Source organism: Euprymna scolopes, chromosome 4, assembly GCF_053919585.1.
Source record: "Euprymna scolopes isolate OS-2025 chromosome 4, ASM5391958v1, whole genome shotgun sequence".
Taxonomy (NCBI): Eukaryota; Metazoa; Mollusca; class Cephalopoda; order Sepiida; family Sepiolidae; genus Euprymna; species Euprymna scolopes.
Window position 1 is genome coordinate 138316219 of NC_136485.1, and position 24567 is coordinate 138340785.

General features: G+C 33.9%; 1 protein-coding gene across 1 annotated transcript in view; it reads right to left on the bottom strand.

Moving 5' to 3' along the window:
• The window catches only part of LOC145269416 (neuronal acetylcholine receptor subunit alpha-5-like), a 315989-nt gene that overhangs the window by 32810 nt on the left and 258612 nt on the right, over window positions 1–24567 (bottom strand). The window contains exons 3-4 of the mRNA XM_080125103.1: window positions 20817–20861; window positions 16659–16768 (exon numbers count right to left, since the gene is read on the bottom strand). Of these exons, the coding sequence (XP_079981229.1) occupies window positions 16659–16768; window positions 20817–20861 (155 nt within the window). The remainder of the gene's footprint in view (window positions 1–16658; window positions 16769–20816; window positions 20862–24567) is intronic.

Below are 24567 nucleotides of genomic sequence, written 5' to 3' on the forward strand. Positions count from 1 at the left end.
ATGTGTAACGAGATCACAATATATATAGCTACAAAAATGAACTGTTTAGATGACCGACTGTCTCAAAAACGAAGAGTTTATAGTGAAGTAGGGGTTATTCAATCCTAAACCACATATCTCACAGTTTGACAATACTTAAGTTTAATGCAAAGGAGGGAAATTTAAGATGGCTGTAAATAACGTTGGAAATTAAGAAAACTTTAGTTTTTTTTCTTCTATTAGAGTTGACAGATATTTCTCACAATAGTTCACAATATTTCTCCTAACGAGATAAGATATAACCTCTAAGACTTCAGATTCTCTCTTTAAAATTTACCATCGCTCTATGGTCCTAAAATAGTATGACATTATACTAATCAAACTCCACGCTGCTAAATGAGATTTAATGGTAAATGCATATTTCAATGTTATGTAAGCCGTAAGTTGTAATAATATTAGAGATTGAATAATAAGTAGCAGACGTTGTGTTATTAACCAGTAGTAGATGTCTACAGTAGGGTGCGCATTAATCCCTATGAGATTTTAATTTTTGGATTTTTAACAATGTATTAATCTGTTGTTTAACTAAAAGTGTCTTTGTCAATTTCAGTTTATGATCCAAGATACCGTTTAGTGTAACACCATAGCTCATTATGTGATGTTTTTTTTTTACTGTGGGCATGTTCAACTTAGATTTATAAGGAACTAGCATCAGTATCCGGCGTTATCCGGGTGTGGAGAGGTGCTATAGTAAGAATATTGAGCAACCAACGCCCTTAAAAAATACCCGTGAGTACCCGTGCGAGCGCAAAAAAACCCAAATTAGCCGCAGTAGCCAGGCTCGAAAACGTAAGGAGAAAGAGGAAAAATAAGGTAAAAAAAAGCAAAAACAAACGAGTTATCTTTGTCGTCCATAGTATACTTATGACATTGCGAGTATTCGAAATAACGTCTTTTAAACGTATATTGAGGTCGCTAGGTGTGAATGACTTGCAAAAATGTCGACGCAAAAACTAACCCCTCTTTTCAAAAAATGGTCCAGTTGACTGGCGCAGTATTAATCTTTTTGGACAAATTTTACATATTTGTCGTCCGAGAGATCGTTCTTTCTAACGATACCAATTTCGTCAGTGTTCGATACGTGTATGTAAAGTTTTAGCAGACATACAAAAACTCACAGACACACGCATTTTGCCTTTTATATAATAGATTAGCAAGGCTACCAGGCGTTTCCCGGACCAAGAGTAACCTATTTCTCTGCTTACTTATCTTTAGCCGTCTCTTTATCTTTCTCTCGCCAACTCTTTTTCTACTTTACCGGGTTCATTTATTTCTAGATGGACATGTACAAAAACATACAACTCTCCTTTATAAAATAGATTCCTCAAGTAAGGTGTTAGTATTTTGTTTAGAAATCAGTACATCAAAATCTAGCCTTCCATGACCAAATCTGACCCAGTTGATCCCTAGAGAATGAATATTTTTGTACAGTTTAAGATTGTTTATTTATTTATTTTTTATTAGCAATTCTGTGGTATTTCTTTCCGCTCACTGAGCGCGTTTTGAGAGAAGCTACCTGCCCTTTGTTTATATTCTAGTCATTTCTAGTTGCGACGTATTATTTGTTATTATTATTAATTTTTTATTTATTAAACATGTGAATATTTTTTTATTCAAATATGTAATAGATAGTTGAATAAAAAATATTCAAATGTTTAATAAATAAAAATTAATTTCCAAATTTTAGATATTCATCCAGCCAAACACTGATGTACATTTTTTTGCCGGTGTTTGTTTTGTAGTTTTAAAGCTTTAATTAGGCATACAGACACATATACGCACAGCAACTGTCAATACGAGTGTTAAAGACACATACAGTACTCTTCTAATAGGGTGAAAAAAGAAAAACAAGAGAACACAGTCTGTTGAGAAAATTATGACCAGAAATAGGATGAAATTCTCAGGAAAGTCAGTAAAGAATTCTAGCCTTCTTTGCTTTAGCTGACGTTGTTCTTTTATAAGTTGGCAGCACAAGCAGAAAGCCGATATATATATATATATATATATATATATATATATATATATATATATATATATATATATATATATATAAACAACAAACGGTTCCTATGAAGAGATAACGCCTGCGTTTGGCACGATTGCTGGCAGATAAACAGAGAAAACGTTTCACTTACAAGTAAATCGGTAAGTGAATAAAGAAAAAAGTGAAAAGTGGTCAAAACACATCATACACGTGCCAAAGCACCCTCCTAGCTTGATGTTTTGGTTTCCTTTAATGTTAGCTGATAAGGTTTACTTATTAAAGTAGCATAGAAGGATGACAGCGATACATATAAGGCAAACTTGCAGAATAATTTGCTTCCCGTGACATACAAAGGATTTTCCATATAAGCTCATGCAGAATCATGGCGTGTTTTCTAAACAATAGCCGACACCAACGCTGTTTGTCGCGATGTTCCATTCATCCTCATCAGTTGTTTCTCTCCTTCTGGCCGAATAGCCGTCCCTCATATTGGAGATTGTCAAGGGTAAGAGTACTGGTTTACAATTATAAGAATATAAAACAACGGGAATTCACAAGAGAAAACACAACTTTGATACATCATAAATCAGTTATGCTTAGAATGATAAAGGACTCCCAGTTTTTTTATGATAGCTATCCATCAAGGCAGCTTTGTCGGTAGGTTCATCTCCTAAAACTCACCAGATCTGCTCCAAGCGAACAAACTGTCCTCATCAACTGTCCAAAACACAAAACCGTCCGTAAAATAACTCTGACCCTTAAATTTATTGGCTCAAAATCAGAAATCGTATGTCCGGTCTTTTATCTAAAAACGACCCATTAACAAAAGATGACTCGGATTCTCACAGCTTACCCCCGATCCCATTTACGACCACATTTGTGTGACTTGGTCATTTCTAATTACTATCGCCGCCTTTTTTATTTTTTTTATGGCTCACTTCTTAACGCAAGGGTAAAGTCCATAATACCACACCCACACAGATTAATACTTCCACGATATACGCGACGAGAATTCCCTGATTGGTCAGTGTACTTATTCAGAAGATTCTTGATTGTAATACGAGATATTTCATTTAAGTCTCTTGACCTCTAGTGATCACAGAAGGACAAATCTATCATGCCAAGTGTATGTTCAGCCAGCGCCAAAAGTTAGCGTTGAACAACCGCAGATACGCGTAAAAAGCAACAATACAGAATATTATTTAGTCTCGCCAAAGTACGTAGGATTTTGGTGTATGGACCATCAAGTTTCTTAGACACCAACCTAATTGCAATTATATGGATTAAAATAAATACATCATAGAATATATAAAACCACTGTTTGACGCCGTGGAAGATAATATTTGTGTTTTTATCAGAGTCTGGTATCACGATGCCAAACTATTAAACCCATGTTCAACCTTAACATATTATATTAAAAATAAGTGAAAACACATACGTCTATGTTGCATTTCTGCCGTGCTTAAAGAATCATGGTTAAACACTTACATATAAAAATCGATGATACATTTTTATTGTTAATGGCGGCGAAAGATTGAAGTGTAGTAAGGAAAGAGAATGCACGCACATCAATTACAGGTTGATATTATATAACAATTTGTGGTACACACACCTTCATCCGCAAACGCCCACTGTGGGACTTCGCTTTCATTGTAGCCACTTCAAGATGTTTTCTTTTCAGCGAATGGACATTTCCTTCAGCTGTTAATCTTTGCATGTGTCAATCAATAATTATTTTATTTCTGACATTCCACCGTCTTTGTTTTTCCTTGACAGGTGGCTTAACTTCAATCAACGATTATTTTATTTTCGACAATCAATCATATGTTTTTATTGGTCAAGTGAGTTTCCCTCTCAAATGTGTATATTCCCGTTAAATGACCTTTTCGGTACAACCTCTCTGAATATTTAAATGAAAAGGTTGATTATGTTTCGTTTTAAATGTATTTGTTCACATGTATAATATCAGGTAGCTCGGAAAGTTCGTGCATAATTTGAAAAAAAAAATGAAAAGTATGCGTACATATGAGGTGCTTTTAATAAGTTTCCAGACTTTTTTCGTATGGGCATTTTTATTGATAGTACGCACACGAAACTCTAATCCGTTTTGAAGTAATTTCCTCCGGCTGCAATGCACTTGTTGTACCATTCCAACAACTTCTGGAAGCCCCCATGGAAATCCTCTTATGTGAGCGTGTCATCTCCTCAATTGTCTCATAACAACAGTCTCTAATGTTTGGCTTGAGCTTAGAGAATGACCAAGAGTCACAGGTAGATCTGGACTATAGGGAGGGTAAGAAACTATCTTGATACCCATCTTGGTCAAATAGTATGTGACAATTATGGAGTGGTGAACTGATGCATTCGCGCAAATCTTCCATATCTTCAGTTCATCGCGTATAATTGTGTGTACAGTTCCCACACTGGCACCAAACAGTGTTCTTATTGTCTATAAAGATGCGCGACGGGTCTTATCCATGAAATTCTTTATTTGTCCAATCAACTCTGGGTGTTCTGAGTTTCTTACTCCTCCCACACCTCTCATCATCCCTCACAGACTCTCCGCCTTTCTCGAATCTCTTATGCTCTAAAAAAACTGATATTTGATCCTGTAAGATAATCCAAAAGCAGTATGAAGCATTTCATAGTTTCTGTTTTATTCAAGTTTAAAACAGAAAAGTATTGCATATCTTTCTTCTAAAGTGTCCTTACGTCCAGATGAATTTGAAGATGTGCCAAGAAGATGAATGAAAGTTTTTCAATAGACTGATTACACAGGATTAAACCTGGGTCCATCACTATGATTCAGAGACCAAATCCCAGTTGTTTTTGAAAGGAAAGCGTTTCCCAGATGATGCAGCCTTGATTTCTGAAATCACATCGTGGTTAGAGGACCAACCTGGGGTGTTCTATAAAAACAGTCTCCAGAGCTGCATCAAACGATGGGAGAAATGCATAACTCTGGATGGTTCCTAGGTAGAGAAAGACTAATAACTGTGCCAATTTTCGTTGCTCTACTGCTATGGGAAGTGGGTCAGGGGCATTACTTATTGCACGCCCCTAGTACATACATACCTTCGACGTATATACAAAAAAAAGATAATAGGAAAAAATTAAAAGAAATTAGCGAAAAGGTATTACAAAACAGAAGCTTTCTGTTGTCTTTAACAATGTCTGTTTATATATATATATATATATATATATATATATATATATGTGTGTGTGTGTGTGTGTCTGTGTGTGTGTCTGTGTGTGTGTGCGTGATATTTTACTCCGTAATATACAAATGAACTGTAATCCGAGGTGCGATAAGAATATATTGAAATCCAAAAAGGTCAGCTAAAAATAAATTGAAGGTCGAAAACATTATTAAAATATTCAAAATATGTGTCCGTAGGAAATTATATATATATATATATATATATATATATATATATATATATATATATATATATATATATATATTAGCCATTAAAAACGAGCAAAAGTTATAGCTCGTTGATTTAGGGTCAATGCTTTCAGCTAAATATAATAGTGCACTACATTTTACTATGATAAAGGTCCTTATAAAATTGGAGCTAAAGCAACCTCGTTATTTTCTAGAGAAAGTTGATCTTAAATAATAATCCCTTATTAATCCGTAACTGTCCATCGGACGGATACCATAATACTTAGTTCGTTACACATTATAACAAATGTCAATGCATAATTTTAGTCAGATCAACCCAGTAGTCTCCAAGAAATAGTCGACCGGACGAACCAATATATTTCTATAATATAAAGCCGAACGTCTGTGTGTGTGTGTGTGTGTGTGTGTGTGTGTGTGTGGTCACGAATAGGCTCCTATATGGTTGACTATTTAAAAAAAAAACGATTACATATAATGATAGAAGATGTATCGAGGATCAGCAATGGGTATGTTTGATCTGGCAGAACAGTGGTTCATAAAAATTGTGGGGTCTGCGTTCGCGCCTGGCCCCCAAAGTATGGAAATAAAAAATGAAAAAAAAAAAAACGTTTACAAGTGTTTTTGATATAGATGTACGTAAGAATACTTTGATAAGTATGTTTCAACTTAAATAGGGATGGTATAATAAAATTGTGGGGCCTGTGTTCGCGCCTGTACTCCATGGAAATATGACACAAACTGTAACAAAGTCTTTTCATATCTATTTGTGTAATTATACTTTGATAATTATGGCTCAGTTTGAAGAGATATGGTATAATAAAATTATTGGGTGTTCGTTCGCGTCTGACCTCTATAGAATGTAAATATGTCACAAAGTTTAACAAGGTTCTTTAAAAGGGGTGAGGGTCCACAATAACACCTTAACTTTAATCTTAATTCACGTTAGCTTTTATTTATTTTTTTAGTTAAATCATAGTGTGTCGAATAAATTCACCTCATAAATTCACGTTCTTATTAAAGTGAAAGCAAAAAAAAAGTCGGAACTTTAGACAATTCTCGACACAAAGTTTGCATAACTCTGTTTTTTTCTTCTCCACTTACACGTGGCACTCTTTCGAAAATAGATAAATAGATAAATTTATAAACATAAGGACGTTACTTGTTATCATGTCAAAAGAAGGAAAAAATACTGCTCACGTGTGATTACGTGTCTTTTTAAAAAAACATTTACATAACCTTTTTATTTTTATTTATATATCTATGTAAGCTTTTTTTGTCAGTATACTAGAAGGAATTCAGTTGATTACAACCCTTTCTGCGTGTTCTTTACATTACAATAGTACAACCCCGAATCCGACGGCGCAATACTACACCGTTCAATACTGTAAAACTGAAACGAAGCTGTTATACTTGAAAAGGGCTCCATTTTCTTCTTATTCATATTTATATCGATTCTTTGCTTTAAAAAAATAAAGTAATTACGTGTTTACTTTTTTTAATATCCCATTTTGTTGTTTCGGATTATTTTACTTTTATTATTTTCCGAAACTGTTTTTGTTTCTTTTTTTTTTCGATATTTCGTCGATATTATTTAGTAAGAGTGTTTAGCAGAAAAGCCAACAAACGGCTACCCGAAAAAATAAATATACAAGAAATAAATGTTACCATAGTCAATAAAAGTTCAGTTCATGTTTATTTTGTTTTATTTTTAAAATAGTTTTTAATGCTCTTTACTTTAAATAATTTCAGCGAACCGAAATTAAAACGAAATTTGAGGCGATAACTACTTAAATGAATTTTTATATTAACTACACATGCCATAATCGAATATTCCTCAAGCACAAAATAACGGAAAACATTAAAATATGTTTATAAATATTCCTTACGTTGACGGAACTCTCTTAAAGTGTTAACACAGAATGCTCAGGTGCCCCTCTTTCAAATGGAAAACGGGACTCTCTATTTCAAATTTCGTGAATTAAAAAAATTTTTTTACAAAACTTAAAAATACAAACCAATTAACTTTTCTACCATAAAAGTAACTTTTATTGACTATGGTAACATTTATTTCTTGTATATTATTATTATTATTATATATATATATATATATATATATATATATATATATATATATATATATATATATATATATAACATTTTCTCTTTGTAAGGAAACATCATTTTGTTTGGTCACTCTTGGCTACGAATGGAAAAAAAGTTGATATAAAAAATATATTTTCGCGAAAATTATCTTTACTTTCATCATATTTTGCTTAGGGTAAAATTTTTGATTATCAAAACCTATCTCTTTAAACCCCTCTCCTTTATACTTTCATCAATCTCAGTCCATTTTCTGTAGGCTGTTTTTGAACCCAGTCAACGACGAGTACTTCTTCTAGTATATATATATATATATATATATATATATATATATATATATATATAAGGCCACTATTTGTTTGTAAACACACTCATAGAGCAATGTGCGACGGACAAATGTTAATTTAATAGACATTTAAGGAGAAATATATACGGGCACTAATTTGCTGCCCGATGGTTAGAGCTGCCGACTGTCAACACGACGGTTGTAGGTTCGATCCACAGCTGGTAAAAGGTGTGTGTCTAGCTGCACTGATGAGTTGTGATACAACGAAACAGTAATGCATGTGGATGCCTATATATATATATATATATATATATATATATATATATATATATGTGTGTGTGTGTGTGTGTGTGTGTGTGTGTGTGTATGTATGTATATATACAGTGATGATAGCGTAAATAGAAAATATTTGTGTCTTTATGTAAAAATGCATTCGGCGTTTAATAGTTCATAATTCCCTTCATTCCGTAGCAATGGCTTGGTGATCCTGAGGTAGAGACTCGGCCAAAGGTGGCTTCGTTGCCGGGTTCGAATCTCATGACCTACAAGAATTGCTATCTTACACTGATGATTGCTTGAATGTGAAACACTAGGTAAAAATTAATAATTATTATTTATAATTATCAAGAATACTTAAGGGTGGGCATTTTCTGTGGAATTATAACTAAGGCAACTAATTAGCGTCTATGCAATTTGAACGACTTCCGGCCGTGCAACAAAACTAAGACTGTCATTTGCACTCGCCAGAATTCGGCGCACAATAGTTCTTAACTCCCTTCATTCCCGTCACAATTGTTTATTGGCGCTTTAGTAAAGGCTCGGCAAATGGCGCAATAGATGGCTTCGGATCTCATGTCAGGCAGGAATAGTGATATTGTACTGATGATTACGTAAGAATGAACCACTAGTGTGTGTCGGTAAAAATGAATAATAATAATTAATTGATTATATATATATATATATATAATATTTAAATGAATGGTGAATTTGATATGTATTATTATTTACGTGTATCGTCTATATTTATTTTCAACAACTTCGCTAAAAATAACTAACCAAACTAGAATCTATTAAGATAGATATTTAATGTTTCGCGAGTGTGCATTGAGAATTAAACAGTCTCTTTCTGTTATGTGAAAGCGTTATAATTGAGGGCATTGCGGGTGATTCTGTCAATGGCAGAGGATCTTGAACTTGCAGTGCAATAAGAAACCATTCATTAAATATAAAGCGGGATTCTATTTTTTACATCTAGATTAACGTTTTCTGACGTCAAACGGACATAATATTAGTAACCGAAAAAAGTAACTCCAACGCAGAAAACATAAGATTTAATTAGAGAATAAAATTGTTAATTTTTTTTACTATAACGTCACTTTGTATCAAAGCATAAAAGCCACTTGAGTATTAAAGTTAACTAGCGGGACCTGTAGAAATTCCACAGCGGACTTTTTCACATGCAATATATTGATGTTGGCATTATGGAGACACCCTAATATTATTGTAGCTTTTTTGTTAAAACTGCAAAAGTATTTATCCAAGCTAGCAGGGACGCCCGGCGTAGCCCGGTCGTAAAAATACGCTTGAACATGATATTTTAATTTATGCAAATTCCGTATACATTATTATAGAATAAAATTTCTATCGATACTTATGAAGTTGTGATTGTTTTTTACAAGGAAGTCACCACTTATCAAGGCCTGGAGGCCACTCGGAGATAAGGATTATTGCGTCTACAGTACTCAATGGGATAATATCGTAGTAATCGCTAGTAATGGAGATCTGATAAAGTGTCTTACTTAAGGGGGCGGTTCATCAGGATTTGTTTATGTTGGACTTGAAGACCTCCAAGTTGTAGTCAGGTGGGAAACAGGCAAACGGAACAGAGTTCCACAGGCGTGCACTTCTAAGAAAGAAGCTTTGTTCATGAAATCTAAGTTTGGATTTAGGCACAGATAAAGAGTGGGGAAAATTACTGACAGTGGTTTCAGCAAGACGAGTGTTTTTCGTGAAAGATTTGCTAGAGGGGGCCAAAGATTGGAGCTAAGACGAACACTTCTCATGGAAATAACGATAAAACAACGACAGGCTCGCAACACCCTTCTGTGGGAGAGAGGTTGCAGGGAAGAGAAAAGGGCACCCCCACTAAGCTACGAAGTCTATTGTGTACTCTGTCAAGGCAGGATAAGCTGTTTTTAGCAGATCCTACCCAGATGTGGCAGCATTACTCCATCCTTGGACGTACTTGGCTTTTATATGTGATTTGTGATTTCAAAAATAAAAGAAAGCATAGAAATAAAGAATTCTTGGTAAAATCATTTATCGCAAGAAATGTAAGGTCATAACAATTAAAAGACAGTCACTAGGAAGAAAAAGATGTAAGCGTGACTCACAAAAATAACAAACACGCTATCGTATTAATATATAGATTAAGTCAATTTGCGATGAAAAACACCACGAGATTTTTAAAACGATGGGTGAAATGGTCAGGATTCAAGTTGATGACGCGACAAATATTTGTTTAAATTGAGCTTGAAAACAACCATATTGTAATCAGTTGGGAAGCAAGCTTGTGGAATTGCGTTCCACAGATGGAAATTTATTAGAAAGAAAATTTGTTCATAAAACTTCCTTTTTATTTTAGTTGCATAACTGAATAAAAGAAAGCTGCATATATATATATATATATATATATATATATATATATATATATATATATATATATATATATATATATATATATACTAGCATGGGTGCCCGTCGTTTCCCGGGTGCTTGGAGGTGTATGTTGAGCAAAAAAAAAAGTGGTAGTAGGAAGGCAGGTTCGAACCCATACCGGAAAGGAGGAAAAGAACGGGAAAAACCTTACGTTTTTGCTGTTACGACAACAGCCAAACAGGAAATGACGTAGGTTCTAATTAAGGCTAGACAATCGAAAAAACATCGGCGTAAAAAGCGCCTCCCCTATAGAAAAGTGCCCAGTTGAAGGTAAAGATAATCGTTGAGCTTTGACCCCTTAACAACCAAATTTCTGGCCGAAAACTGATTACAAAGATTTTCCCAACTATCAGTACTCTGTATATCAAATTTCGAGTCTGTAGACTTAAAATTGGCAAAGCTATTGCGAAGGGAAATGTACACAGACAGAAACACAGATAGACAGACAGACAGACACTTTCACTTATATATATATATATATATATATATATATATATATATATATATATATATATATATATATATATACAAGCATTTCAGCCCGGCGTTTCCCGGGGGTTTGGATGTGTGTGTTGAGCAAAAAAAAAAAAAAAAAAGAAGTGGTAGCAGAAAGACAGGCTCGAACCCGTACCGCGAAGAACGAAAAGAACGGGGGAAAAACCTGACAACTTTGTCGTTACGACCACCGCCAAACCGGAAGCGAATAGGTTTTAATTAAGGCTAGACAATAGAAAAGAAAGGATGCCTTTTTAAAATATCGGCGGAAAAAAACGACCTCCCCTGTAGAAAAGTGCACAGTTAAAGGTGAAAATATTAATGTTTTTAGCCAATTTTTCGATATTTGTCGTTTGAAAGGTCGAATTTCAAAACAATACTGATGCTGATAAAATCTGTCGCCTCTGTCGAAAGTTTTAGGCAGACATGCAAACATACATACATACATACATACATACATACATACATTTATATATTGGTAACTAAAGAATTTCGACCCAAACCGATGAAAAAACTTGCCCTATCTCTGAATATCCTTTATGTAAAATTTCAAATCTTTGGACCAGAAAGTGTCTGAGTAATTTTTTAGAAATCGCAGAGGTAATTTTTTTTTTAATTGGATCCCTATTATGACCCCTTATCAAGTTATTAAGTTAGATACATGTCTAAGGAACCTATATCTAAAATTTCAAGTGTTTAGACCCACCATTAGAGAGGTTTGGTAGAGTTCTCAAATGTCAAATCGTTGAACTTTGACCCCTTTATCGCCAAGTTTCTGGCCGAAAACCAATCACATAGATTTTCTCAAATCTCAGTACCCTGTATATCAAATTTCGAGTCTGTAGATTAAAAATTTACGGAGTTATTGCCTAGGGAAATGTATACACAAAAACATACAGACAGAAAGATGCACAGACACGTTCACTTTTATAGATATACTAACATTTCAGCCCAGCGTTGCCCGAGTGTTTGCAGGTGTATGTTGAGCAAAAAAAAAAAAGATGTAGTAGGAAGGCAGGCTCGAACTCGCCCCGCAAAGGAGGAAAAAATGGGGGAAAAACTGATGTCTTTGCTGTTGTCGTAACAACAAACCGGAAGTGACGTAGGTTTAAATTAAGACAAGACAATTAAAAGAGTGGATGACTTTCGAAAATATTGGCAAAAAAGCAACCCTAGCCTGTAGAAAAGTGCCCAGTTGAAGGTGAAGATACTAATGATTTTAGCCAATTATCCGATATTTTACGTCTGAACGGTCGAGCTTCTAAACGATACTGATCTTGTAAAAATCCGTCGCCTCTGTCGAAAGTTTTAGGCAGACATGCAAACATACATACATACATACATACATGCATACATTTATATATTAGTAGCTAAAATTTTTCGATCCAAACCGATTAAAAAGCTTGCCCCATCTCTGAATACACTTTATGTAAAATTTCAAATGTTTAGACCAGAAATTGTCTGAGTAATTTGGTAGAAACCGCATATGTAAACTTTTTTTTTTAACTTTGACCCCTATTATGACCCCTTTACATTTATTGTTTGGGAACCAAATCAAATTATTAAGTTAGATCCATGTCCGAGGAACTTATACCTAAAATTTCAAGTGTTTAGATAAAAAATTGTCGGAGTAGTCTGGTAGAGTTCTCACAGGTCAAATCGTTACCTTTGACCACTTTATAGCAAAATTTCTGGCTGAAAACGGATTACACAGATTTCAGTACCCTGTATATCAAATGTCGAGTCTATGGACTAAAAATTGACAGAGTTTTGTCATAGGGAAATGTACGCACACAAACACACAGACAGACAGACAGATACACAGACAGATATACAGACACGTTCACTTCTATAGATATACACAGCATGGGTGCCCGGCGTTGCCCGAGAATTTGGAGATGTATTTTGAGCAAAAAAAAGTTTGGTCAATTTTTTTAACTTTGACCCCTATTATGACCCCTTAACATTTATTGTTTTGTGCTCAAATAAAGTTATTAAGTTAGATTCATGTCCAAGGGACCTATATCTAAAATTTCAAGTGTTTAGACCAAAAATTGTCGGAGGAGTTCGGTAGAGTTCTCAAAGGTAAAATCATTGACTGTGACCCCTTAACGGCCTAATTTCTGGCCGAAAACCGATCACATTGATTTTCCCAAATCTCAGTACCCTGTATATCAAATTTCGTGTCTGTAGACTGAAAATTGTCAGAGTTATTGCGTAAGGAAATGTACACACAAATAGACACACACAGGCAAACAGACAGACAGACACTTTCACTTTCATAGATATACTAGCATTTCAGCCCGCCGTTGCGCGGGTTTTTGAATATGTCTGTTGAACAAAAGAAAAGCAACAAAAAAAAATGTTGGTAGGAAGGTAAGTTCGAACCTGTACCGCGAAGGCGGAAAAGAACGGGGTAAAAATGTAACGTCTATGCTGTTACGACTACCGCCAAACCGCAAGGGACATTTTTTAAAATTAAGGCTAGACAATCTAAAGGAGAGGATAGCTTTCAAAAATATCGTCGAAAAAAGTGACACCCCCTGTAGAAAAGTGCCTAGTTGAAGGTGAAAATATTGATGTTTTTACCCAATTTTTCGATATTTGTCGTACGAAAGGTCGAACTTTAAAACGATACGGATCTTGGTAAAATCTGTCGCCTCTATTGAAAGATTAAGGCAGACATGCAAACATAAATACATACATAATTTATTTATTGGTAACTAAAAATTTTCGACCGAAACCGATGAAAAAGCTTGCCTTATCTCTGAATACCGTTTATGTAAAATTTCAAATGTTAAGACCAGAAATTGTCTTAGTAATTTGGAAGAGACCGCAGAGATCAATTGTTTTAAAGCTTTGATCTTTTTTTTTACCCCTTAAAATTTATTGTTTTGTGCTCAAATAAAGTTATTAAGTTAGATCCATGTCCAAGGAACCTATATCTAAAATTTCAAGTGTTTAAACCGAAAATTGTCGGGGGAGTTTGGTAGAGTTCTCAAAAGACAAATCGTTGAAGTTTAACCCGTTAACAGCCAAATTTCTGGCCGCAACCCGATCACATCGATTTTCCCAAATCTCAGTACCCTGCACATCAAACTTCGCGTCTGTAGACTAAAAATTGACAGGGTCATTGCGTAGGGAAATGTACACAGACACACCGACAGACAGACAGAAAGACAGACACACAAACACGTTCAGTTTTATAGATATACTAGCATTTCAGCCCGGCGTTGCCCGGGTGTTTGGAGGTGTATGCTTAGCGAAAAAACAAAACAAAAAAAACACAAAAAACGGTCAATTTTTTAAAACTTTGACCCCTATTATGACCCCTTAACATTTATTGTTTTAGGCTAACCTCAAGTTATTAAATAGATCCATGTCCAAGGAACCTATATCTAAAATTTCAAGTGTTTAGACCCAAAATTGTCGGAGGAGTTTGGTAGAGTTCTCAAAGATCACATCGTTTAACTTTGCTCCCTTAACAGCCAAATTTCTGGCCGAAAACCGATCACATTGATTTTCCCAAATCTCAGTACCATGTATATCAAATTTCGTGTCTGTAGACTGAAAATTAACAGAGTTATTGCGAAGGAAAATGTACACAGACACACAGACAGACAGGCAGATAGACAGACAAACAAACACGTTCACTTTCATAGATATGTATATATATATATATATATATATAGATAGATAGATAGATAGAGAGATTGATAAATAGATTAAACAAAAATATATACGTATACATAAATATATGTGGAAACAATTTTGTGTCTATTATAAACTTTTTACGCAAATATTATGCAAGTATAAATCAAGTAGAATATCTGCATGAATATAACTACACGTAATAGTTAACTAAAGATGATCATCCCATAAGAAAACCGAAAAACCTAATAGGGAATTAATTAAAATGAATGTTTAAAAGAATATGCAAATTAGCTAGATCTTTTGCTAGTGAATGCAATTCCACAACTCATATATTAGAAAATTGTATTTTCTTTTTAAATAAATAGAGAAGATCGTTTTTAAGATGAATATCAATACACACAAAAGAAAAACGAATTTATAGGAGTATATATATATATATATATATATATATATAGAGAGAGAGAGAGAGAGAGAGATAGAGATATATTTTTGTTTTTGCGATACGTTTTGAATGAATTCAATTATATAAATGCGAATTGGGAATAATTTTCCCTTTAACTAATTTGGTACCCCGACATGGGGAGCGGTATATATATTGTTTTTAATGTCGTTTTTTGACGTTCAACTTCATGTCCAAAACGACATTGTTTTTGCACCAATGTATATATATTCAAATCATTAGGAGTCGGTTGTTGCCCCCCCCCAATAAATAACTTCATTTTATTAAAAAAAAGTATTGTTTTTCTTCTATATCAGCATTTAAAATAATGTTGCGTATTTATAAAATGTATGTTTAGACAAACAAATATACATGAATATTCAATAGAAAACGGTATTTTTTATCATGCGGCATTTTTCTCAATTTCACAATATTCCAAATATTTCATAGTTACGAAGCACCCGAAGTAGACCTTTATGTCAAACTCTATTAACCTCATAAAACTCGATTGATCTTGAAGTAATGCTTCCGTCAAAGAATTCATTGATCCTATGTGATACTACCGTCAGCGCATCAACTGTTGATATAGCTGGACGAAATCCATATTGTTCATCACTAAGTATATTTCTTCTTGATTTATCTATGCAACAATTATAGATAAGATCTAAATAGATTTAAACTATTAGCTATCGGTTGTTACACAACGTAAGATCACTGTATTTTATATTAAAACAATATAGGTTTCCTGAATTATTTTAAATATTCTTGTGTATTTATAAAAGCTATCTTTAGACCAACAAGTACAGACAGACATTTCATAGAAAAAGGTATCTATCCATATATGTTTTTTTTCATCATACTGCATTTCTCTATTTTACAAAAGCAGTAAAAAATAATTGCTTTTATAAAGTGAAGACCTGGTTATGAGCCAAGCAAGACATAAAAACTTTTCATAGCGTTAATGGCGACAATAAAATGCAGTAAAACGAAACTAAGAAGAAAAAGAAGGAGAAGGAGGGCGATTGTGGTGGAGGAGGTGGAGAATGGTTTCAAATAATAATTGCCTTGTTTGAAAGCGTCAAATTTAAAAGAACTCTTTTTGATGATCTTCCCGCCCTTTTCCGGTACTTCTAGACTATTCTGAAATAGTTCTCTCATCGTAAAAATCTATTTCCTTTATTTCATTTTCTCTAAGCATCCGTGACTTTGTCATTCAGACGGGCACGGATATCGAAAATGTATTGAAATATCTGTTTGTTGAAAATCAAAATATCTAAATCTATCTATCTATCTATCTATCTATCTATCTATTTATCTTGTTTTGAAACCTGTAAATAATGAAATAACATACAGATAGCACCAAAAAAAAACTAGTACTTCAAGACAAAAATATTCATAATACAACGATCAAAACTTTGGCGTAAAAATGGCAGCAATCAAGATGAAGAAAAAATTTCGAAAGAATTAAATATTGCAAATCTCCGAAATATTGCCAATTATACTCAAATGCGAGACAAAATTTTCTTTTACTTACGTATTAAATATAAATATATCGGGAACCCAAAGTAAATCCGATGGGACCATTATCATGTTTAAGCTTTTGAATTTTTCCGTATTCCATTTTAGATTTTCATCTATCCATTCCTGAAACAGAAAATGTAAATGTTTTTTATCATAAAGTTTAGAATATTTCATAAATTAATAATGGTTTTGTCATGCCGCTTCGAAATTAGCAAATAAAAAAACACGCTTTTTATCATAGAGTTTAAATTACACAAATAAATAATATTTTTTCCATACAGTTTCAAAATTCACGAATAAATAATGTTTTTCATACCGTTTTAAAATTCACGAATAAATAATGTTTTTCATACCATTTTAAAATTCACGAATAAATAATGTTTTTCATACCGTTTTAAAATTCACGAATAAATAAGACGCATTTTATTATCGAGTTTAAAGTTTTGTGAATAAATAACATTGGCCAACAACAACAACAACAACAACAACAAAAGTGTCATGGTGCCTAAGATGCTTCAACTGCTTTTACCTAATTTGCAAGAAATGCTGTCATACGTTTTTTTATCAGGTCTAATTTTTACGCTTCACAATCAAACTATTCTAAACAATAACGACTATTGTGACGTGATCGTCCCAAGGAGCGGTAGTGCTCCCCATTTGGAGGAGGTTTAGACTCCCGAAACTCTGGAGAATGCCGGGCAGCTATGCTTGTGTTATTTGTTAAGTATTATTGCATGTCTGGGCAACGGCGGCCGACCCTGCTGAAAGGAAGAGTTAGGTTACAAATTTTATTATTTTTTATGAAACCGACATATAAATCTGAAAGTGCCAATTTGATGTCATTTTGAGAAACATAACGAAATATAATTTCGTTATGTTTACCAGCGAGCTCCAACTCAGGGACGTCTGGCCCCTGAGCACAATGCCAGATCGAGGGGTCACAGGCGTAACCTCTCGCAATCGTGAGAAGCACAACCGAGAGCGTTTGCAGATTAACAGTTACATGCAGAGAATCGGGAAGTCCCCTGAGATGACGTACTTACCGGTGATTGGTCTAGGCGGTTGCCAGACCTACCCCGATACCTCCGTACATAAGCGAATCCCCGCGCTAGAATTGGCAGTTGGAATTGAGTTTTGAGCGAACTTAATACGTCGTCGCCACCTCTCTCTTCTCGCCCACTACCACCGAAAAACTGAGAGCAATTAAATCTAATTAGGAGTCAATAGTGTTTTGTCAAAAATAAACTACTGAACAATTGTATATAAGTTTATATCATATTTTGTATATCTAACTTAAATTAACCAAGTAGAATAGATATATCTGAGTCTGTCTTTCTTTTGCGTTTTGCCTGCATTAAAAAGACTGTAACGGATGAGACCGGTCGCAGACCAGCAAACAGTTAGCATGACCTTTTCTTAGTGTAACTCTAGCTTCGGGAAATGTCGTGGAGCTTCGTCAGCGTCTAACCACTAGGCTGAGTGTCGTTAATTGTCGTAAAGAACACTTTTCATTACAAATCACAACCCGATCGAGAAACGAATCTTTCTTGTTGCATAAAGGAAGGGAAGATGACACTTGATGACGGCGTTTCTTTTAGTTGTGGTTCAATTCGTAAGACATTCATTTATCAAGTTTTTTGTCTTTCCAATCTATCTCAAATGGTTAGAAAATCGTCGTATACGTTACGCCTAATTCAGAAACAAGTTCTTGAACAGCTGTGTGTGGATTGGCTTCGACTAAGGATCTTAATTGATTTTTGTCAACATGGCCGACCACTACGCTCATCATTTCATCATCTCGTCGCTGCCACGAAATTTCTAAAACGATCATTGTGTTGTGTGTTTAGTAGTGGTTCCTGGGCCAAACACTTCGTTGATATCGCGAGCTGTTTCAGCAGCTTTTCAGAAAAATGCCCTTTAAAATGATATATGGAATAAAGGTAAAATAGCGAAAACTTATTTGAAAATACATCGTTGCTTAACTTCGGTTATCTAATGAAAACTTGTGTGTTGATGTGACTATGCCGTATATTGGCCCTGTACAATAATCTTCTGGTGATGCTGTCACAAACAAAACACCTGCTTCAAAATTGCCATGAGCCAGAAGTAATAAGGTACATAAATTAATCATAAAAATGTCAGTCTGTGTTAATCTGGTCTAAACGGAGAAAGCGGCGTGAGATATATATATATATATATATATATATATATATATATATATATATATATATATATATAATTATTTTAATACCTTGTGTCATCCTTTCAAGAATCATCAGTGCAGGGAGTTACGATTACAGTCGGTCGGGAGATTCGAACCCAGCCACGAAGCTATTTATTACTCCGTTAACAAGGAACAAACCACACGGCCAGCGTTAACCGCGAGAAAATTCAGTTGAAATTAACATTTATATAAAGCGTACATGCCATTTTGACGTCGAAGGTCATCTTATAATTATAACATCATGATCTGCGCATGTAAGCTGAAGTGACCGACTTATTTCAACTTAAAGTGCTCAACAATAAGAACCGAGTTCTTGAAGCGGCTAACATAATTATTACTATAATTACTTTAATATATATATATATATATATATATATATATAAGAGAGAGAGAGAGAGAGAGAGAGAGAGAGATACAGAGGGGAGAGAGAGTGTGTGTCAAAGAGAAAGGAGAAAATACGTATTTAAACAAAAGAACGATCAATAATTTTCAGGTTACGTCCTTCTTGAAAGTTATTGATAGCTAAAAATCTAGAAAATCGCATGATATTTATTTTGTAACATCTATTTAAATTTAGTAAAAAAGAAATCAGCAACAATTTACGACACACAGACCAGCTATGTGGCCAGGTGACATATTGGCTAATCCTATTGCACAATTATTACAACAAATCAAACACCAATGACAAAATGTGCATAAAAAGACACTCATTTACAGAAGTCTTCAATAAACCAAAATCTAATCTCTCCACAATCGGCTAGACAAATCTATTGTCCAAGAACATCTGAGATAAAACTGTGTACTTGCACAAAACTGGAATTGGGTACAAGAGGATTGGTAGTTGTTGGTGCAATAATGGAAGTAGCACTAATTGATACTTGAGCATAACTCTCCCTCGGTCTGGAGTTCAACAAGATCTCCCAATGTATAGTGAACCTCATGATGAAAAAGTTTAAGTTTTGACATCAATTTTCAATTTTAGTTTTCTTTGGAATATTTTATTTATTTATTTATTTTTGAGGAAGCGCAGTTAACTTTAGATTGATTTAGAAACAATTCATTTTAAAAAATGACTAAGATTATAATTTTTATCTTAGCTATATCAAATACATCTTCAATAACCATGCTTAATAAAGTACCTTAGCGTGTTATATATATATATATATATATATATATATATATATATATATATATATATATATATATAATAACCTGTTTATTACGTTAAACACGGACAAAGGTTATAGCCTGTTAAATAGCAAAGAGTGCTTCATGCCAAATTGATAGTTGAATACGGTTAAATTTGTGCTTATCCTTGTATTAAATACTAATCCCTATTAATCCATAATTGTTCAATGAGTGGATACTATAATACTTTGTTCGCTGCACTTTATCATAAAAAAGGTTCATACAAAATTACAACCAAATCCACCCAGCAGTTTCCGAGAAAAACTGAACAGACAAGCAGAATAATATAGCACAAAAAACGTTTCAACATAGCTTTTCTCTTTCATTTTAAATTATTCATGACAAGATCGAAATCTTATAATCAAAGCGTAATTAACACACACACATGCAAACACGTACATATACATACATACGTACATACATGCATGATGATGATTGCAACGTCTTGTCAGACGAGTGCCACTCCCTCAGACATTTAAAATCCATGAGCCCAAATGTCTGAGGGAGTATCTATACAAATATGATGTTACAGAGTCTTAGCTTTGTACGACAGCTAAGTCTCTCTCTCGGTTAAAAATGTTGAGATCCAGCAACAAGCAAGAGCAAGATAGCCAGCAACAAATTAAACTGCAGACCATACATGCATACATACATACATACATACATACAGAGGAAGAAATGAATGTATGAATAAATTAATAAAATTCTCAAAGTTTCTGTATTTTTCGTGTTCGCTAAAAAGCGGAATCGTTCACTTACCTCATAAATCCATACTGCTGTGGTTAAGACTTGATTTTTTTCATCCTGAAAACATAAAGTATAGTTTTTAATAAGATAATCAGGGCACGATTGGGTGAGGGTAACGACAGCAATGCACCATGTTCTTTCTGACTTTCTCTTTCGACGATATTATCTAGTTTACATCAAAACATTTATGGTTGTCTATAGAGATAATGTGACTGTGATTTCAATCCTTACCCAAGTTAAGACACGCTGATTACTGCTAGTGAGCATGAAACGCGCGTCCATGGGTAACTTTATGAACGTAACGACTTATTAAAAAATATATGCAGATAAAAATGCGTACACTAAGACTCGTGTACTTAAAAAGAATATATTGAAACAGCACAAATTAATGTTTTTACAATTTCTCAAGGCCAAAGACCAGTCGAGGATATGGATTAACGAGGTGAGTTGATTGACAATTGACTGGTGGGAAGATTGAGATTGATAAATAGAATGAACAAAATGTGACGACTTGTAAGGACGAATTATGCCAATTATTTATTGCAATGAGAGTTGAAGACCACCATGTTGTAGTCTGGAAACAGTCTCCAGATAACGTGTTCCACCTTGAGAAATCATTGGAACTATTTTCTGTTGTGATAAGTTCTGGTTGCGAATGTCTTACGAGGAGAAACCAAAGATCTGAGTTTAGTCGAGCACTTTCTCAGGAAAGAATGATAGAGTAGAGAAGTACAAACAGCGTCTCTCCTGCGAAAAAGAGGCCGCACTGAACAGAATAGATCATCCCCACCCAGTAGATTACGAAGTCGATTTTGTATCCAGCCAAGACAAGAACGAAATTGGATCTCGAATGATCAGATATTACTCATTTGTACATAGACATTTCGCTAGCGAGGAACACATAAACCATTTCTCTTATAAAACCTGGATGGTTTCCAGTGGTTAAATCGTCGGCACAAGAGTCTTTTATTTCGTTTGTTATTTTTGGAATAGTAGTTATATAGTGATAGATTAATCTGGTTGTTTAAAAGATGAGTGAAATTCGGCAACGATGAAACGTTTAGGTTTCACAACAGTTTGAGGTATTAAATCTTACATGCCAAACAGCTAAGCTGATAATGAATATTGTGGATGGAATTGTTGATAATTATTTGCATGTTTTCTATTACAACTGGACGTATAACGTCTCGGGAGAAAGAACTAACAAGTACAAATAAATTATATATATATATATATATATATATATATATATATATATATATTTGTAGTCATCGACACACAGTCCTGTTTCGTTGTATTACAACTCATCAGTGCCGCTAGACTAGCACCTCTCCCAAGCCGAGGATCGACCCACGGGAGCGGCGTCCGTAAATTATCTCGCCAAATGTCTATTTAAACAAACATTTCTCCACACACACACACACACACACACACACACACACACACACACACACACACATATATATATATATATATATATATATTTAGAGGTACAGAATTTATATATAGTTTTAAAAATAATAAGCAGAAGTTTCTCGAGAGCTCTTTCGGCTATCATCTCGTCAGGAGAAAATCGATAGCGAACAAAATAATATTGTGTCGAAAAATAAAGAGTTCTAATGGGGAACTTATTAAATGTGCCAAAAGTACGGGGACACTAAAATAAATTTATTAACGTTTAAAAACAATTAAAATATTGGCACAACGAGGGAGGAAAAAAAAGCGGGAGGAAAGATTCAAAGTTCCCTAAAGAGAAACAATGCGTTTGATGTTTCTTTTTGCCGGCACAAAGAAGGTTGACGCACCGTGATAGAGACAGACTCCAAAATCTTTAAATGGTTTTTGGAGTCCGCTCTATGTAGCACCTCGAACCAATCTATTTTATATCTATCGGCACAGCACGGGTTGTCAACCAAATGCTGGCCAATAGCAGAGTCCAAGGCTGCAGAAGGAGGGAGACCACCATACCCCATCCTCCCTTGTCTGATCTTCGATGGAACATGCTGGTTTATACGAGTCAAAAGGTGCAAGGATGTTCGCCCAACATAACCAGCATCGCACTGGCATTTGAATTGATATACAATACTATTTTGGATGTAAGGCAAACTATCCTTGCAGAAAGACGGAAAAGCAGGTCTCGTAGTATATACCAAATTCAAGGACACAGAATAATAGCAGTCGTAAATACTTCTGCGAATCTGTTTGGAAAGTCTATTACTCTTTTCCCCAATCCACGGTAATTTTAAATAAACCGGGCATTTCAAGGGTCCAAACTTTTTAGGGGATTTAAAATCCGCAACCTTTTTGAAAATACAGTCATCAATAAGGTCAACAGGATAACCATTATTGATGAATATTTCCCTGATCTTATCGAGTTCGGCGTCTAATCTGTTAGGCGAACAAATCATGAGGGCTCTATGTACCAAAGTATTAATTAGGCCGACCTTACGTGATTTTGGTACAAAAGACAACCAGCATGTATATATATATATATATATATATATATATATATATATATATATATATATATATATATATATATCCGACGTTGCCAAGTAAAAAACATATTGCCGGCAGAGGGTTTAGTCACATACTATTTAATATACACTTGATATCGAAATTTGTTACGATTTTTCTAAAAGTTGACCATATTTTAGATTTTTCGAAGCATAAGGCATATTTATGTTCATCGATAAACTTAAAACAGGTAAATAAAATATCATTGCTTAAGGGGAAATAACTCATAGGTTAAATGAAAGCTTCAGTCCGTTTTTAAACGCAATTGATCGTGGTTATAATAATAATTAAAAATAAATTAATGGAAATGTAAATGCAATTAAAAATAAATGCAGTAAATTAACTTTATATAATATTTTTAAATAGAATACTTGAAACAATTTATTACTAATTTCCGTTTAAAATTTAGAGCTAATTATTAAAACAGATATAATATACAAATGAGATAACCTCTTGAATCTTGATCACTGTCGAATAAATAGTATATATATATATATATATATATATACATATATATTTACACACACACACACACACACAGACGAAGAGCATCATTTCTTCCCGTCGATAAACGAAAAGGAATTCTTCAGAGATTTAGTAGATTTTATGGTGTTATTCCCGTTTGTGATTGGTTGGTAGCAGAGCGTGGTTCAATTTTATTGGCCACTTCTTATAACTCCGGTTTATAAATAGAACCTTTCAATTTTTTATAATTATGCCCTTACACATGTGGGATTATGGTGAAAAAAAGCTAGTTAAGTTAAAACACAAGTTAGATAGGCCAACATTAACCTCATACCCTCTTTTTACCTTGTACCTCATACTGTATTTATTTACGTCATAAATATTTATAAATTAATACCTACACTCACACTTATACCAAAAATATTGCAACATATCTATAGTTGTTCATCAATAAAGTCAAAGTATATTGGGAACAAAAACTCTAAATCAATATTTTTCAAAAGTTTTTTAAAGCCTTCGTAGAGATTTTGAATAAAGAAAATTATATAAACATTGTAGGAGTTTGCGTGCACCGATCAATGTTTTAACATTACAATGTCATGTCAAACCACAGAATTGAAATCTTCACGAGACAGTAAAAACATATGAGTAGATGCGTAAATGTGTATATATGATTGTTTGTATATATATATATATATATATATATATATATATATATAGGAGTGTATGTGTAAGCTTAGGTACACTTACAGTTATAATATATATATATACATACATATAT